Source organism: Sebastes umbrosus, chromosome 17 (genome assembly GCF_015220745.1).
Source record: "Sebastes umbrosus isolate fSebUmb1 chromosome 17, fSebUmb1.pri, whole genome shotgun sequence".
Taxonomy (NCBI): Eukaryota; Metazoa; Chordata; class Actinopteri; order Perciformes; family Sebastidae; genus Sebastes; species Sebastes umbrosus.
Genome location: NC_051285.1, coordinates 11,644,509 through 11,663,096, shown reverse-complemented (window position 1 = coordinate 11,663,096; position 18,588 = coordinate 11,644,509). Strand labels below are relative to the sequence as shown.

Here is an 18,588-nt window from a genome sequence, read left to right as displayed (position 1 = left end):
AGAGAAAAGATGGTGCCTGTTATTAATATCCACGTGTTAAAATCTAATAAAACATTAGAACATGGGGATTCATTATACGAGGCTGTCTTCAGAGAAAATTAATCGGTAATAAGAATGAATATTCTGTGTAATCAAATCACCGCTTTCAGAACAAATTGAAAGAGTAACGTAACACCAGATGAAAATGTTGTATTCATGGACCTTCAGTGGTTGACACATTTTTTTATTTTTTTATTTAACCAGGAAGTCCCTTGAGATTAAAATCTCTTTTTCGAGGCATCATCTTGATGCGGTGATGTATATGTTTACTCGGCACGTGTCATGTACAGTACACTCTCAGGTGCAACGGACATCAGTAAAAGTGCTCGGTGTCAAGTTAACAAAAGACACAACACTTGTTAACATTTAGAAAACGATCCTTTCGCAGGTTTTAATACTAAAAACAAACACAAAAAAGAGGACACAAATAGATACAGCTAAGGACACACTACAAAATCACATTCAATGTTAGGCACATTAACCTTTACATACTGAAATTGGAAACATGTTCCATGGAAACGGGTCACATTCACAGACACACACACACATAGTGAGCTTCCAATCGAACTGTAAAACTGTGTGTGAATCGACGCAGTATAGCTGATTGTATTTCCTCTGCAGCAGCTGATACTGTAACTGCTGTGACCGCCTGCACCTGTCACTGTACGTCATGCCTCTCACACACAGACACACACACACACACACACACACCCGCACACGTACACTTTAACTTGAATGCAAACAAGCAAGCCGCGTCTCCATGAATAACTTGGATGACTGAATAAGCACAAAAAGCCTCTGTCCCATGGGCTTAGTTACAAAAGGTTAAAGCTGCAGGGCAAGGAGAATCACATTTCCTGGTCTCATTTTATTTGTTGACAAAGAGCCTTTTGAGGAACTTTTTTTTCTCCAAAATTGCCAGACTTATAGTAGTTTGTTATATGCCTTATGAAAATTAGATTATTGGATTTTTTGGATGAATGCCCATGCTTGGTCAACAGCACGCTTGTGGTTTTGCTTTTTAGCCCATCTGGCCACTTTAAATCACAATTTACATTATGGACTGTCAGTGAGTGCCAATGCTAAAATGACAAATTGAAATGCAGTAGTTGGCAGTGTTTAAAGGAAGGATTAGATTAATATCCAGTCTAACAAACTGTGTGTGCTGCTGTTTTTCACAGGAAGGGCATCTGTCTGTGGCATCAAAATCTCATGGATTTACTGGTAATTTGAAAAATATAAGATGTATCATTTTATTGACAACAGATCATAAAAGTGAGCATGCTTGTTTTGCTCAAATAACCCCAAATCGAAGGCCCATCTCTTGTGATCACACACACACGCGCGCACAGACACACACACACGCACACACACACATAGCTAAGCAACAGATTCAAACAACACAATGTCAAACTTCCTTCTTTTTACTGCACAAAAACATTGAACAGTTTACATGTATGAATAAATATTTACCGAGCTGAGATGACATTCACGTGAGTCTGGTGGAGGTAGAAAGTAGAATCCGCTCCTCTGGTTAAAAAGCTACACACCTGAAAAGTTTCAGATCTGTCTCAGTGTCCCAAGACATACACGTAAATATATAATATAAATTGACATATACATTTTTTTATGAGTGTAGACTCATCTTTCAGTGCTGCTTAAAGGAAACCTTTTTCAACCTGGACCCCATTTTCTATGTTTTTGTGTATAACTGACTAATAGGGACAATAATTTTTTTAATTGGTCCAGTATTGAGGGAGAATGCTGTAACCGCCCAACCCGGGTTTCACAGGAAGGTGAATAAACACCACGACATTACACAAACATTACACGTGTCATGAGTACGCATTTTAGCATTTTTGCGGGTCATTTGTTTGCCGCTTTTCACGTGTCATTTGTACACCACGCAAACATCCACAGATTGTTTAGATCGGTTTAGGCAAGAAAACCACTAACTTAGGTTCAGGCAAGAAAACCACTTAGTTAGGTTAAGGGAAAACGTCATGGTTTGGCTTCAAATAAGTAAGTAAACTAAGTAAAACGTACGGAAACAACTACGGAAAACACGTCACAAACGTCAATAAAAAACACGTCACAAACATCACATGACGTCACTAACGTAACTTGGTTAAAAGGTTGAAAAATAACAACAAAAATAAAACCTTTAAACTCCACATGTATTAACAGACATGATACACATTATAGCAACTCTTTTGTTCTTTTTTGAAAACCATATACATTATTGAAGTTGAAATAAAAAAAATATTATTTTCCAACTGTTGGTTAATCCATGTCTCATACACATTACAGTAAATTTCAATTCAAGGGCATGTTTCAAGCTTTAAAATGCACAAATGGCTTACAATCACATCACAAGTACACAAAACATACAGACAGACACGTGCACATCAGATTTACTTCACACAATTGACCCTCACCTTGTTCAGGTGTAATTTTACACACAAATTAAATAATTATACATAGAAAATAAGGGCTGGGGAGATTATTTTCAAAATTTGTGCGTGGCTGGCCCAGCGACTTTCCTTCTTTTGTTCATTTAACTGGGATCTCCAACCTTTTTGTTTGCTCAGTTACATTTTTTGATAGTTACTTTTGTCTTGATTTAAAATAAATTGATTGTATTATTTTCACACAACTGTCTCTTGGCATCCTTTTATATGCTTCGGTCTCTCCAGAGCCTTTGATTGTTTGAGAGGCCCTAACATTGAGTAATGTAAAAAGTAAACACTTAGAATATGTGTAATCTTTTTGCAGTGTGACAGACAATGTTATGAAAACAGATCCCAGTGCTTAAAAATGATCTCCCCAGCTCTGTCAGACAGATTACAATGTTCTTAGAGCGCTAAAGCAGACAGAAGCAGATAAAGGGAAAGAGTGGGTAGAGAGGGAAAATGGTTCCAGCAAATACGTGATGAGAGAACACAAAGAGAGAAAGTTATGAAAGTCACAAGTTTGGGTCTCAGATGTTTATCTGAGATACACCGGACAATGGTTTTGGACCAGCTGTGAGGTTTATGAAGAAGGAATGAAAAAGAAAAAATCTAAGGAGGTTATTATAAGTGAGCCTCAAATGAGGCCCTCTGTTTCAAATAAGACTGTTTAGCTACAGGGCAAACAAATATATTTTTTAATCTCTGCTTCATGGCTTTGGCTGGATGTGCAGCTTTGTTGCTGGCAAACAAGATAATTAGCGCTGCAGATGTGGTGGGTTCATGTAGAAAATCATCAATCAGGGTCCGGTATGAATACACAATGATTAAAACCCTAACCTGTTTTAACTGTTCTTCTGTTGTAAAAACTATTTTTGAGCAAAACACTGCTACAACTACTATGATACCCACAGTAGATGTTGTTAGATACTGAATACAGTGGTGGTAAGCAGTTGGTGCAACAATGTATTTGCATAATGGCGCTTTAAAGGGATAGTTTGGGTGTTTTGAAGTGGGGTTGTATGAGGCATCCATAGTCAGTGTATTACCTACAGTAGATGACGGTTGGTGCACACTTCAAAACTCCCAAATCCCTTTAACTGTAGTTGTGAGGAACCTGACAGTGTGCAAGAGGAATTTGAACCAGCAACCTTTCTACCAGTGGCTCATTTTTCTACACTTCTTAGAAACTGCAAAGTCTTGATTTTCTTTTTTGTGTGCTTTCAATAAAGGAGCATTTTGGAACTCATTATCGTTAAATGTAACAGCAAAATTGTCCTTCAATATTGTACTCCTATTTGTCCTGTATTTCAGTAGTAAGTATTTAAAAGGCAGTCCATTATAACATCACCTTTTCTGTTATCCATTTGGTAAAAACAGGGGGTAAACACATCTTCCAATATAAGCACCAATTTGGTGAAGCTCAAAATGTTTAGTTTCACTTTGCTAATGCAGTTTTCATTATTTTTATATTGTGCTCAGCAGTAATTCAGCCTTAATGTGCCTCAATAAGTTGCGTTATGATGCCTTGAAAATTCATGTAAAGGTGCAGTGTGTAGGATTTGGCGGCATCTAGTGGTGTGGTTGCAGATTGCAACCAACTGAGTAGCCCTCCGCTTACTCCTTCCTTTCCAAGACTGCGGTAACGTGAGCCGCCAAGTGTAAAACTGCGGTTTCACATTACCGCAGTTTCACAAGCGTGTCGGAGAACTACGGTGGCCTTCAGGTAACGTAAACACATGAAAGGCTCTCTCTAGAGCCAGTGTTTGGTTTGTTCGTTCTGGGCTACTGTAGAAACATGGCGGAGCAACGATTCTTAGTTTCAGGTGATTATACACTAATGAAAACATAGTCATGAATATTATATTCCATTTCTGCTAATAGATCCCCCGGAATCCTACACACTGTTCCTTTAAAGGTTCGAGTCAGACCTTTTTTAATGTGGACAAATACTGCTGAATATGGTTTACGTGTGTACAGTGGCTGTTTTAGGAAAACAGTGACCACAAGTAAAACATCAGTAACATTGACTGAAATACACAGAATATTAGCTGTACCGCCAATCGACCCAAAACAAACATCTTGAGCTCCATCAAATCGATGCTCATAGCACGACTATGCACAATGTAAAGTTATTGGTCAAGCAATAGAGGCCAGATTCTCCTTACAGCTCCCATTAGCAGAGCTGTGTGTCAGGGAACCAGGAGCTACGTCTAAAACCTGCTCTGTCGAAGGAGCCAGAGTTAGCGAGCTGTCCCGAATAGAGCTCTCCAAACTGCCCTTCCAGCCCGACCTCTGCTGAACGTCCAACCCCCTGACACCATTCAGCTCTGAGCTCCCGATCGTCCTACCTGGGGGCTCGGAGTAACAGTCTCTGTCCCGGCACCATCTCCATCCTCTCCTTCCTCCCCAGCTGCCCCCTTTGACCCTCAGACAGAGTATCTCCTGAAAGGCGTGCCTGAAGTCAGGGCTGCGGCAGTAGATGAGCGGGTTGAAGGCCGAGTTGGAGTATCCGAGCCAGTTGAGGAGTCTGAAGAGCAGCTTAATGTCACCCAAGTCGAGGAAGGTCACGAGGATGTTGAGGATGAAGAAGGGTAGCCAACACAGCGTGAAGGTTCCCATGATGATCCCCAGAGTTTTCACAGCCTTGTGCTCCTTCAGACAGAACTTAAGACGCTTTGCAGCAGAGTGTTTTCCTTCTCCTTTCTCTGTCCTCGCTCTGTTCTCTCCAAACTCCTTCACGGTATCTCCTGTTGTCTGCATGTTTAGTCTGTCCTCTCCTGCTTGTTCTCCCGCCTCAGTTCCTGCCAGTCTACTCATAGCTGGACTATCATCTGGATCAGTCATCTGTGCAGTGTAATGCAAATTATTGAAGTGCCTCTCCCTCCCTCTGATCTTCTCCAGCTGTTTCTGAGCCTCCTGGAAGACCCGGCTGTACAGGAAGATCATCACCACCAGCGGCAGGTAGAAGGACACGATCGAGGAAGACACCGCGTACGCCACGCTGGTGTTGAAATCGCAGCAGTACTCGTCGGCCAAGCACCGGATAGCTTCCTTGTCTTTTGACACCCACAACTTCAGATGGATGGGCAGGAAGGAGATGAGGGAGGCCACCGCCCAAACCCCGAGGACCACGGCGAAGGCCCGACCCCTGGTCAGCAGCAGGACACACGAGAGGGAAGAATATTGTAAACGGGTGAGTGAAAACACAGACAGACAGGTGAGCGATATTGATTTAATATTATGATGACCGTCCAAAAGTGTGATAAAGGGGCTCTAAAAGCAGCATGATTTGTTCATTAACAAACGTATGCCTTAACCACATCCTCATTGCACTCCCATAAGTCAGATTCATGACGGATAATAAAAAAACAATAATGCAGCTGAACCAGAGATCTCGTCTTGTGATCTTCTAAACCATGCTGACTAGTGTGTATCACTTGAGGCAATTTATTGCTGGTGGATTTTGTGCTTCTCCATCTGGAGCCACAAAAGGCTTTATACAACGTTTTGCACATATGCCAACCTGATCTCATGGGAAGGCGTATAAGTAGCACGAAATTCCAAAGACATTACGCGAGTCATGGGGACACATTTTAGGCTTTTCGTGCGTCATTTGTACGCAGTTTTTCGCATGTACACCACGTAACGAAACTATGGTTACGTTCCCACTTGGGTTGAGGCAACAAAACCATTTAGGTTTAGGAAAAAACAACATGGTTGGGCTTAAAATAAGTACGTAAACTAGTACTTATGAAAACAACGTAACAGAAGTGTGGAAAATACATCACAAACGTCACTAAAAAAACATCACTAGCTCTGAGCGTAGCATATTTACATGGATACGTTTACATTGCAGTCAGTACAGACTACATGGCATACAAATGATACACCTAAAGGGTTAGGGTTGCATAGTCACAGAATCACTTTTGATCAACCATTTCTAAACTTAGATAATTGTTTTACTTCCACCTCCACACAGCCAAACCAAAATGTCTCAGTCATATACCTGGTGAGTAGCGTTGGGTAGCGGAGCGGCGAGGTAATGGCGAGGTAGCGGTCCAGAGCGATCCCACACAGCGTTTCGATGCTGGCTGTCACACACAGAACGTCAGCTGCCGTCCAGAATTCACACATGAAGTTTCCAAACTGCCAAGTTCCCAGCAGGATGTAGCTGGAGCCGAAGGGGACCACAACCAAACCCATGATGAGGTCAGCCACCGCCAGCGAGGCGATGAAGAAGTTGGTGACTGTCTGGAGCCGCTGGAACCGCAGGATGGCTGTAATCACCAGCACGTTACCTGGACAGGAGAGAAGATTCAGAGTAATGTAACTAAAAAAACTTTAGTTCTGATCCTTCAATCAACAAAACATCAACTCATTTAAATGATTAAAAGTTGTGTAACTTACCAAATACTATGGCCAGAACCAGAATAGCCATCGCAGCACCCAGCAGCACGAGCTCTACATCGCTGTACTCCGAAGTCCTCGCTTGCCAATCAGAGACCAGGGACGAGTTGCTGATCTGTGATTGGTTAGCCAGTGCTGAGACAGCACTCGCCTGTTCCATGATCTACAGTCAGACCAACACACAACAACACAGCTTTGTTCATAATGGATTAAGACAGCTCAAGTGTTGTAGGATCCAGTTCAAGTCTTGAGTCTTTATTTACATCATCGGTGATTTATACTGAGTCCTTGCATGTTTCTGCTCGGGGTCTGTTGCTCCTCAGAGACTGTGTGTGATGTGACACACATCTAAATAGAGTTACTCTATTTGGATGATTATTTCTGCTGAAGACATACTGAATTGGAGCAGTCTTTTCAGATGACAAAAAGACTTTCAAAGGGGTGAAAAGTCAGCTGGTGAGAGTCTCCTTTCTTGTTGAGGTGATGGACATGTATGCTCATTCCCAGATATTCCTTTGGTGTTATCACGAGTTCAGCGGTCTGCATGCCTCTGAGTCTTTGAGTCCCCACAGCCTTAACTTGTTTGTGAAATCAGCATTTCGTCCTGCTATGATCTCGCAACACATTCTTATCCCAACTCGTCACATACTGATGCTAAACACGTGCTTAATGTTGTGAAGTAAACGAAAAAACACTTCATTAGGTTTAAGCAAAAAAAACACTTAGTTTTAGGAAAAAAAAAAACATGGTTGGGCTTGAAATTACTTCGTTTCTGCAGTGAAAATGTGACCAGATGTTGTGAACACAGGACACGAACGAACAGCTGATCGTAACGTGAAAGTGAAACATGACGCATGGGAATACAAACTATATGTTATAAATGAATGTAGCAGCACAAATTGACTCCCCTGCCTGGACTGGATCAAAAGGCATATTTTATTACTCATAGTAATGTTACACAGTGTGTATAGAAAACAAGACATTAGGTATTCCTCTTGATGGTCAGGGGATAAGTACTGTAAATGAAAAGCTTTAGGAGGATAATATGTCCTATAGGACAGTAGCTGTGTATTATCTGAGCTGCATGCCACCTGTTTGTTTCATAGTGTATTTATTCCCGTGTTGCTCTTATAAAAAGGAGCAGCATGTATGGTTTATGTCTTTTAAAGCACCTCTGACTACCTCCAGAGGCTGTTTGGTTAACTGGATTTTCCGTGTGCGTGCACACCTGGATTTATATGTACGTTGGCTTTGTTCCAACACAATCCAAACACTCACGACACATATTAACGCCAGCTGTAAAGAGACACATTGATTCACTAGTGTTTACCCAGTTCCACTATGGTCAATGAGCAAAGTGTTGAATTTTGGGACGCATTTCAAAATTACCAGGGTGGACCATGACAGGATTATTTTTCTTATGACAATCATTTTGGAATAAATTGCTGCTCTAAGTAAAAGCCTTACAGTGTCATTACATTACTGTAGTAGCACAGCGCATATTAAAGGTGCTAAATAAAAGATTTCTATTGCCTCTCAATTGCTCTCAACATGGCGACGGTAAATAACGGTGCTAACAGGGAAAACAACGGCAAAAGGGCTGACAGTGATAACAGTGTTTACCTGAGGGGGAATGGGAGGATGGGCACTACGCTTTCACAATGGCACCATCGGTCTGGACGGCGTTATCAGCAGTGAGAGCAGTTAGCCAATGGGGCACGCTAACGTGCACTAAAAGCATGCGCGGCTCGCCCGACGATGTCAACAAAGCAAGGAGAAGCTCGGATTACAACACACACAGAAGGAGATCGACTTCATTCTCTGCTCAGGTAGACATTATGTAAGGGATAATGTACAGCGAGTCAGTCATTGTTGTGAAATAAACCCAGTCGAGATGTTGCATCCCCCTGAAGGGGTTTTATTTCACAACAATGACCCGCTAGCTGTATATTATCCCGCTTATTACACGGCTACTTAGTTAAGAAATAAATAATTTGACACACTAGAGTCCGACATCAGAACTGCGCCCATAGCAACGGTCTGCTATACATAGTAACGGTCTGTTATAAAGAAATAACACCGTGATTGACCAACAAGAATTGAGTATTCACCAAAGCCATATAATAATCCTCTATATCTTTACATAACAAATAGTTGGTTAGCAGCTATATTAATGCTCTGGATATCAAATGTAGCACCTTTAAGTATCAGTGTTAGTACGCCGTCAATCATACTGTCTGTTGTCCACAGCAGCCAGTTTATGTGAACATTTGTCATCATTCTTAAAATGTCTAAACACATTTCCATTTAGAGAATATAGAGGTGCCAGAGAGTGATGGATTTTGCTGGAAAGTTGACTCATTATGAAAATCAATCTTTCATTATTGATGCTTACAAACCTGTTTCAAGGGTAATGAATGCAGCACAGCACAGTGTGCCGCTGACAAATGATAATGCACCGCACACAAACCAAAACTAAGCTAAACATAACCAAAGGAATCATTTAATCTTTTATTCATGTTTGTAAAAATGCCCAGTGCACTTGTTGCTTTCTTCATGCAGCTTGAGGCTGACCCCGCCACCTTTTACACTGTTGACCCTTTAATGGAGCCTCGTGACTTTTCACCGCCCCCCCCACTGATTGGATCAATAAGCTGGGCGGATACTTGGAACTAATTCATAGTAAAGCTTGTGAAAGAGGCTCTGCTCACTCTGCCTGAGCTGTTTAAACAGCTACACACACACACACACACACACACACACAAAGGAACTTGACCAGCTCTCTCAGGCCAAACACAAAAGATTTACTGTGACATGAATATCCCAATATTTAGGCAGAGACACGGCTTGATGGAAGTGAGTATATTGAGCACTTAAACACACAAAAATGCACACAAATAGTGCATGCACAAACACACGGGCACAAATGCACGTGCAAACACAAGAATACGCACAACACCCAGCTTTTGCAGAGTTGTAGTAGAATAAACTGATGACAGCAGACCAAACTGTGAGTGAGGAGAGATGCCTTCGTATACACACACTCTCTAATAACAACTGAGCCATAAAACATTTTGCTGTCCTGATAAAATAAACTATAGATGTTAAAGATGAAAGCTAGTTTGCATTCGTGGAATCTGAGACACTAACACTAAAAAAACTTGATTTATTTCAGCTAATTTAGGTTTGGTCAGAGGTTTTATTCTTGTGGCAGCTGTTAGAATAAAGAAAAGATGATCAAAATGACGCTTATTAATAGCATCATTCTGATCATCTTTTCTTTATTTCTCTGACTTTTCTTTATTCCTCTGACCAAACCTAAATTAGCAGAAATTTAGTTTTAACGCCACTATTTTCTTTTTTTCGTTTTAGGTTGTAGCAGGCTCAGTTTTAAAGCTAGGGTGAAGATACTGGCATCATATGAAACTAGAAAAACCGAAAGAATCCATTGGTACCAACCAGGTCATACTTTGTCAAATTTTGGTGAGGAAAAACATGGTCATTTTCAAAGGGGTCCCTTGACCTCAGACCTCATGGGTACCCACGAGTCTCCCCTTTATAGACATGCCCACTTTATGATATAATGATAATAAGAGGATTAAATACTTGACAAATCTGCCTTTAAGGTACGTTTTGAGCAAAATTGACTGACTATATGGTAGAAAAGCTTCATTAGGCCTCAGTTATAACTTAACTCAACATTGATGTTTACCTACCTCATCACATTGTTAAAATTAGGGAAAATCTGCACCTTTTACAGTGAAAAACTATACTTGCTCCTGCAACAATCTTGCATATGTTGAATTTTGCACATCAACATTTGCACATTTACTACAACAAAACACTGTGACTTGCACACTTTGCTAATGTACAGTATATAGTATGGTGTGCTATGTTTATATTTAAACATTTTTTATGCTAGTTGTAGTAGTTGGGTATATTTATAGTGTAATACACTATTCTTTATATTGTGTATTCTATGGATATATTTCTCTGGTGTTGATATGTACATTTTATGTACTGTTCCTGTGCATTGCCTGGGTTACCTGCTGCTGTGCTGTAACACAATACTTTCCCAATTTGGGATCAATAAAGTATATGTATCTATGTATAAGAAATGTTTTAGCAACTCCAGAAAAACTTGCTGATATTTTAATGGCATTGAGCTGATCCATTATCATTTAATTTAACAATAAAATCCTTTTAATGCTTTAATAGTAGACACTAAAATCCTAAAATAGCCATAGTGTCATCACGAGTAGATGTTTTTAAAATAAATATATATGCATGCACTCATTAGTGTATGCATGAAGCATATGTACACAAAGCAGACTTAACATTACAGTTACTTTCCTACCTCCAGACTCCGTCCTGTGCTTTACAATCCAGTGATTTGATCATCCAAACGCATTTAAATCCACAACACAAAGTATCATTATAATGTGTTTGTCAGCAGCTTTTGGTTTCTCTTCCTCTTCTGCTGAGTTATGAACCCACACACACACACTCTACCTCGCTCTCTCTTTCCCATACATGTATAAACACACTCACCCAGCCCTCAACCACTCTTGCCCTTTTGAAGCAGCTGAGCCCGTCACCCTTTCTTATAAGCAAGCCCTCGTGACATCACAGCAGGACAGTAGCCTATCAGAGGACGAGGAATGGCTTTTAGTGTGTATTGCATGTCTGCAGTGTACTGACAGCTAGACAGCCCCCAGTGCCCCCTGGGAAACATTACTTTTTCACTTTTATTTACTCAGGGAAGGTTTTCTGAGCTCTTAATTCAGCAACACCCTACTTAACATTCACATACCAGAGCTGCAGCTCAAAACCACACACTTCCGTTTTTGGCAGTTTAAAACATACATCAAACTGATGCCCTACTATATGTATTCTCATATGCTTCGTTATATATCACTGAGACAACAGGTTTAGGTTGGGTCAAGGTTGTGTTGATGGTCAGATAAGACAATATGGAAACACAGATAAACAAATACCTGTTGAGTCCAGGTTAGAGGGCACAGAAAGACATCAGTAAAACTGACTAATAGGGACAACCATTTCTGAAATTGGTCCAGTACTGAGGGAGAGCAGCTGCTCACAGGCTGCAATATGGTGCCATTGGGGCAAGCTGGCACCGTCGTTCACTAAAAGTTCTTGTTTTTGCCATGACAGGCTCTGATTGTTATTATAAGTGTCTGACATTATGGAAAGAGTCTCGCTCAAGGAGAAGTCTCATTCTGAAATCTCGACAACGGTGGAATAGTGGAATACATCCATGGGTTGGACTACAGAAAGCGTAGCTTAGTGTTACCTGAAAGAGTTTTAAAGCTAGAGTGAAGATACTGGCATCATATGAAACTAGAAAACCTAAGGAATTCATTGGCAACCACGTCACACTAGCTTGTCGGGAAGAAGGCTAAATAACACTTACACTTACACTAAATTTTGACAAGGAAAAAGTGGCATGGCCATTTTCAAAGGGGTCCTTTGACCTCTGACCTCAAGATATGTGAATGAAAATGGGTTCTATGGGTACCCACGAGTCTCCCCTTTACAGACATGCCCACTTTATGATAATCACATTCAGTTTGGGGCAAGTCATAGTCAAGTCAGCCCACTGACACACTGACAGCTGTTGTTGCACGTTGGGCTGCAGTTTGCCATGTTATGATTTGAGCACATTTTTTATGCTAAATGCAGTACCTGTGAGGGTTTCTGGACAATATTTGTCATTGTTTTGTGTTAATTGATTTCCAATAATAAATATATACATACATTTGCATAAAGCAGCATATTTGCCCACTCCCATGTTGATAAGAGTATATTTAATACTTGACAAATCTCCCTTTAAGGTACATTTTGAACAGATAAAAAATGTGTGATTAATTTGCGATTAATCAAGATTATATATGGACAGTCATGTGATTAATCGCAATTTAATATTTTCATCAATTGACAGCCCTGATAACAATATTTTCATGTGTCATTGAACGCAGTGTCCTCTCTGCTTTATGCTGATGATAACCTGCTCTTACACAACAACATCCTCCCACACGCACCACATTCTTTACAGTTAGAACACTTTGACACCCGTCACAAAGCAGTCAATCTTGCTGCCTAATCAATTCTCTTCTGTATTATGAAAGTAGTGTCAGAGGAGAGAAGTCATGGGTATATTTCCACAGGATCCATGTGACGCATCAGTAGTTTTTCCACTTTTCCAAATGTCCGACTGAAGTCGTGTTAAGAAGGAAAGCCTACAGCCTATTGATGTTCTATATTTGTTTTTTGTTGTTGATGTTGCCTCCGTCACACTTTGTGCTTTGCCGGGTAAAAAGGAAATGCTTCAACCACAATGAGAGCTTCACATTGTCTCTCTTGTCTCTTTCTTTCAGTTTCACTCTTTATCTCTCCTCATCACTTTGCTTTTCATGATGCATTTTGGGGCAAGTTTGTCAAGAAGCCCAGAGCAACATCCATGTGGCCAAAAGGACTGATGTGTGAGCGTTTGAACAATGTGATTCATCTTCAATGCCTGCGTCAATTTGGTTTCGACCACCCGGCTGATCTGCTGTCATTATGTCTGGAACAGACACATGATGTGCAAGTGCAAGCTGCCGTCATCCGGTGGAGCCTGCAAGTAGTTCATTCAAAGGGCTTCACGCTTGCACAGGAAACCATATGAAGAGCACAAACCAAGTGGTGGCATGACTGGTGAGAAAATACAAGCAAAAAGTCTTTAGCATCTTGTTCCAACCTCTCTCTACTTTAGATGTTCTCTCTCTGTTTGTCTTCCTATAGGAAGAGACACACATTGCAGTCAGTATGGCCGCATCCTTCTGTCTGTCGAGCCCTAACACATTCCTCTCCACACCTCTTCCTGTCCTATCCCTTCCTTTCTCTCCACATCCTCCTCTCCTTGACACACCTTCTAACTCTTAAGTATCCATCCCTCGATATCATACCTCTGATCCCAATACAGAGCCCATTCTTGTCTATAATTTGCTATCTCAAAGTTGCTGCTTGTCTGCTGTTTTTCTGCTCAACACCCACTGATGTGGTGTGTTCATGACTTTGTATGTAGAAAGTTCTGCAACACTGTGCAACGTTTAACAGTTTCGTATGATATCTTACGAAAAATTACTCCTCATTTTTCATGCATTTTGCTACGAATGTCCAGCAACATGTGTCAATTTCCGCTTCTTACATGCATACAGTCTTTTCAAAATAAACTTCCGTCTTCACAGGAAACAACTTGGTTAGGTTTAGGCGACAAAGTACTTTGTTAGGTTCAAGAAAAGATCGACTTGCTTAGGGTTAGGCAAAAAAACAACGTAGTTAGATTTGAGAAAAGGTCTTCGTTTGGATTAAAATAACTCCGGAAGTGAAATTTTTCTGGTAAGTTTAGTTTTAATTAATTATTTGATGCTATAAAAAGGGGGTGAGACGTCATGATTGACAGCTGTGAGTCTCTCTCGCTGGCAAGCTGCAGCCGTGCTCAGCTCACGATTGGTCTGGGCGGGTGACCTTGATACCGCGGCTCCACCCCACGATCACTACTGTACAGACTCTGGCTCCAAATGACGTCAAAATCTCAAGATGGCAGCTCCCTTATCCGGGATATTTAGTCTTCACTTCTGTACAGTGGGAGGAAGTGGAGACGCGTCGTCCATCTTTATATACAGTCTATGAGCCAGACAAAATTACAGTACATTACTTTTGCCATCTTTTAATCAATTATATTCTTATAATTTTGCAACACCAATTCCATTTAGAGCAACATAATGAAGAAATGTTTTATAATGAACGTACAGTATATCTTTCAAGTCGCAAGCTTGAATGCAAATTGCAAGCTCATACTGAAAATATCTGCAAAACATTTGCTGACCATGTCTTTCATTTGTTTTCCCTACATAATCCTTTTTTTTGTCTACTTTCATGTTGCTAAAAATGACTTTGAAATAAAATCTTTTTTAAAAAATCACCATTTTTGAAAAAGAGAACAAGGCAACATTGTCTTTTGTTGTCGGTCACATAGCAACAGTGTTTCTACTACGCACTTAAACACTTCAACTACTTATGATACAGCCTCATGGGTTAAATTTGAAGGGATCGTATGACAAAAAGCCAAGCTCCAGTATGTTTCCAGCAAAGTGTTTGATTATCAGTCAAGGAAAATTACTGAGAGATGACAGTGAGAGGAAAGAAATGAGGATGTTGAGGCGGTTTGGTTGTCTTAGCGTGCCAGTGTGAGTCAGTCTCAAGGTCTTTTTTTTGTGAATATCCTCCTCTAATCTTCTCTGTTACTTTCCACTGAATCCAATATCCAGTAAAACTGAAAAGCTTTAAAACTTATTCAGAAATAACAGACTGCCTGCCTCTGTATTGAGTGGCTTCCTCAAGTGGTGTGGGATCAATCTATAATGCAGTTACACATGAATTGTGTAGCTGAAATGTCCTGATAAGCTGTACGAAAAGATTTGTATTTTTCAGCTGCAGTATTACAACAGATTGCATTTTTTTCACATGAGATGTCTGTAAAGCCACATTTATTTTTTATCTTACACAATTTGTCACTGCGTTGACTGAAAAGAAATGCATTAGTAGCAGAATAAAACAACAGTAATTAATTCTCTCATTTGCAGTGAGTGAACATCTATAAGGAAAACATTCCCAGCCTCATCTGGGTTTTTGGTGCAGCTTATTTGTTCTGCTAAAACAGGCCCAGGCTTTACAGTATATATCCGGTATGTGAGACCATACTGTGCTGTTTCCTGCTCCTATACCAACCAGTCTGGCTTTCTACCCCTTATCTTTCCTGTACCAAGATCCGACAACGGCTACATGGACGGCACTTTTCTGGGATTAGGAAATTATGATGACCCAAATAAGATCATAATCGATTCAGGGTAATCAAATTTAGATATGTACAGTATTCAAAATTGTTGCCATATTGACTGGCATCAGAGTTTTGTAGTATTTTTTGTACATTCTACCAAACTGAATTTGTTGAGCTGTAAAAAATCGACATGTAGCATTGTGTTTTTTTGATTGACGCCAAAAAGGTACAGTAGCTGAAAAAAAGGTTGAATACTGAAGAGAAACTGTGATGTAGAGGAGCTGTCTTCAACCGTTAATCAGGCTTTGCTTTGTACTGAAGCATATAAAAGAAAATATGAGTGGAATGGATCTGAAAGTAATCCTTCAAAATACAGAATACCTCTTAAAATCATTTTATTCTTACTATCTCCTGCTCAGCTTCTGTCCTCCTCTACCATGTTTATGTATTCTTACAGCCCCAGCGTCACCTCAGCCTGGCTGAGACAGCTGTTATGACAGATGTGATGATTAAAAAGGGTCGAACAAGGTGGCGAGAGAAATTCAGTGTCACAAGAAAATGATAGAGAACCTTATTTGAATCACTTTGCAATTGTCCTACAAGTGACTTTTTTCACAGTGTTCCTCTCAAGTTACATTTGTGTGTGTGTGTGTGTGTGTGTGTGTGTGTTGATAGGCAAGGAGAGGCGAATGCTTCTCACAGATCAGAGTCGAGGCATGTGAGCAGAAAGATAAACACTCTTTCTGCCAGTCAGCACCTTTCCTTTCCTCTCTCCTTTTCCTCTCTCATCATCGTCACTCTCACTCTTCCTGTCTCTCCATCGCTCCACCTCTCTCATTTTCTCTCCTCCCTTCATCGCTCTCTCCTCTTTCATCTCCTCTCCCGTCTCGATCATAACTCCCCCTCCACCTCCTCTCTCATCACTCTCTCGCTCTGCTTCCTTTCTTTGGTTGTCTCCCCTACCCCCTCCACTTGAGTAACTCTTGTTCTCTTCTGCTCATCTTTCATCTGTCCTTATTTTCCCAGCTCACCCTGCACTTTCATCCCTCTTTCCCCACCTGTGTCATTTGTCCTCCCCTTTCAGTTACCATTTTACAAACAGCAGTTTTCACCTCTTCAGGATCAGCAGATGCATCAAGTGTTCTTGAAATACACCATTAAGCATCTCACCAGCTTTGGAAGTGGCTGTTTTTACCTCAAGAATAATTCATTTTCATGATCGCCTGCAGCTTCATAGATTTAAAAAAACAAGCATCATTAAGTTATGTATGTAGCTGATGTTTATGTCTGGGAGGATTTTAAGTGGAAAAAATTCACATATTCATCCACCGTCTCATCACTCATCCTGTTCACTTCCTGTGGAAAGCAGTTCCATAAAGTTGGCAAGAGAATGGTCAAAGCGGAGCTGAGATTTCCAGGATTTGTATGCCTCAACGCCGCCGACAGCCATCACTTGAGACATTAATGTTTTTGCATTGTCCGTCTGTCCGTTACATTCTCGTGAACTCGATATCTGAAGAACACCTTGAGGGAATATCTTCAAATTTGGGACACACGTCCACTTGGACTCGAGGATGAACTGATTAGAATTTGACGGTCAAAGGTCAAAGGTCACTGTGACCACAAAACACTTTTTGGGCTATAACTCAAGAATTCATATGCTAATTATGACAATTTAAAACAAATGTATAACAGGATAAAATGATGAAGTGATGACATTTTGGACAGACATAGATGAAAACTGCGATGTGACGGTAATTCTAGTTTGTCCCTAAAATAAGTCTGCACATCCTAAATGTCTTTATAATATAACTAAACAGCATCATTCTTTAGATGCTCCCTGTCTGCTCCCATTTCTAACTCCACGTCTTCAGTTTGTATTGTAGGTGTCCCATTAAAAAAATGCCTCCAAGCCTAAGCTGAGACACCCCTGATCATATCATGTAATTTTGGGCTAATTCATACCTGTCATGGCTAGTTAATTGATGAGTGATGGGTAAAATAGGTGTAGTTCCCCTTTAACTGAGATGACAATCTTACCATTATACACATAATTGACAGCTTTTGGCACACAGCGTGTAGAAAGCTCATAATTTTTTATCTTACTAGTTACCACAAGTTCTTATTTTCTCATTTTTTAGATATTTACCTCTACACTTGGAGTCAGATTCAACAAGATGCTCAAAATAGTTTAACATCAAGTGTAAGCATGCAACACCTGGGTTAACTCTTCTCAGTTGATGGATCGTTTGGGCTATGAAACGTTAGAAAGTAGTGAAACATACCAATCGCAGTTTACGTTGTTTGGCCAGACCAACAGTCCAAAACCCCCAAATATTAAATTAACACACATGTAAAACAGAGAAAAATAGCAAATCATCTCAACCAGAGAATGTTTGGTGTTTTTGCTTAATAAACGATTTAAATAATTAAATGATTATCAACATAGTTGTTGATTAATGTTTTGTCAGTGCTGGAACAATCCAAGATTTAATTTCACTGTATCTTTAAACTCAACTGACAGTACCTAACAAACACATTAACACGTTTAACCAAGGTCACTGTGTGGTGGAAATCGGACCTACGTCAGATACAGTACTATCCTGCTATTTTACTGTACCCTGAAGGCTCAGAGAATTCCTGTCTGTCCAAACACAGCTGCTCCGACAACTTTGGATTCAAACCAAAGCTGTGAAAAAACTGGCTCCACACCGAGGTTTGACCTATGTGTGAGAGAGAAGCAGCAGCAAGCCAAGAAGAGAGATGTCCGAGGTCTACTAATCTACTACAACAGCAAACTTCGGTGCCATAATGCTGATGTGCTTCAACCACAGACAGTATATAAGA

General features: G+C 40.4%; 1 protein-coding gene across 1 annotated transcript; it reads right to left on the bottom strand.

Moving 5' to 3' along the window:
• Positions 1-4,302: 4,302 nt before the first annotated feature.
• LOC119475144 (beta-2 adrenergic receptor-like) lies at positions 4,303-11,460 on the bottom strand. Its single transcript, XM_037747597.1, has 4 exons — positions 11,257-11,460; positions 6,900-7,062; positions 6,499-6,790; positions 4,303-5,640 (listed from the first exon to the last, which is right to left on the bottom strand). Exons 2-4 carry the CDS (start codon positions 7,057-7,059, stop codon positions 4,629-4,631), a joined length of 1,464 nt encoding a protein of 487 aa, XP_037603525.1. The 5' UTR covers positions 7,060-7,062; positions 11,257-11,460; the 3' UTR covers positions 4,303-4,628.
• Between the last annotated feature and the right edge of the window lie 7,128 nt (positions 11,461-18,588).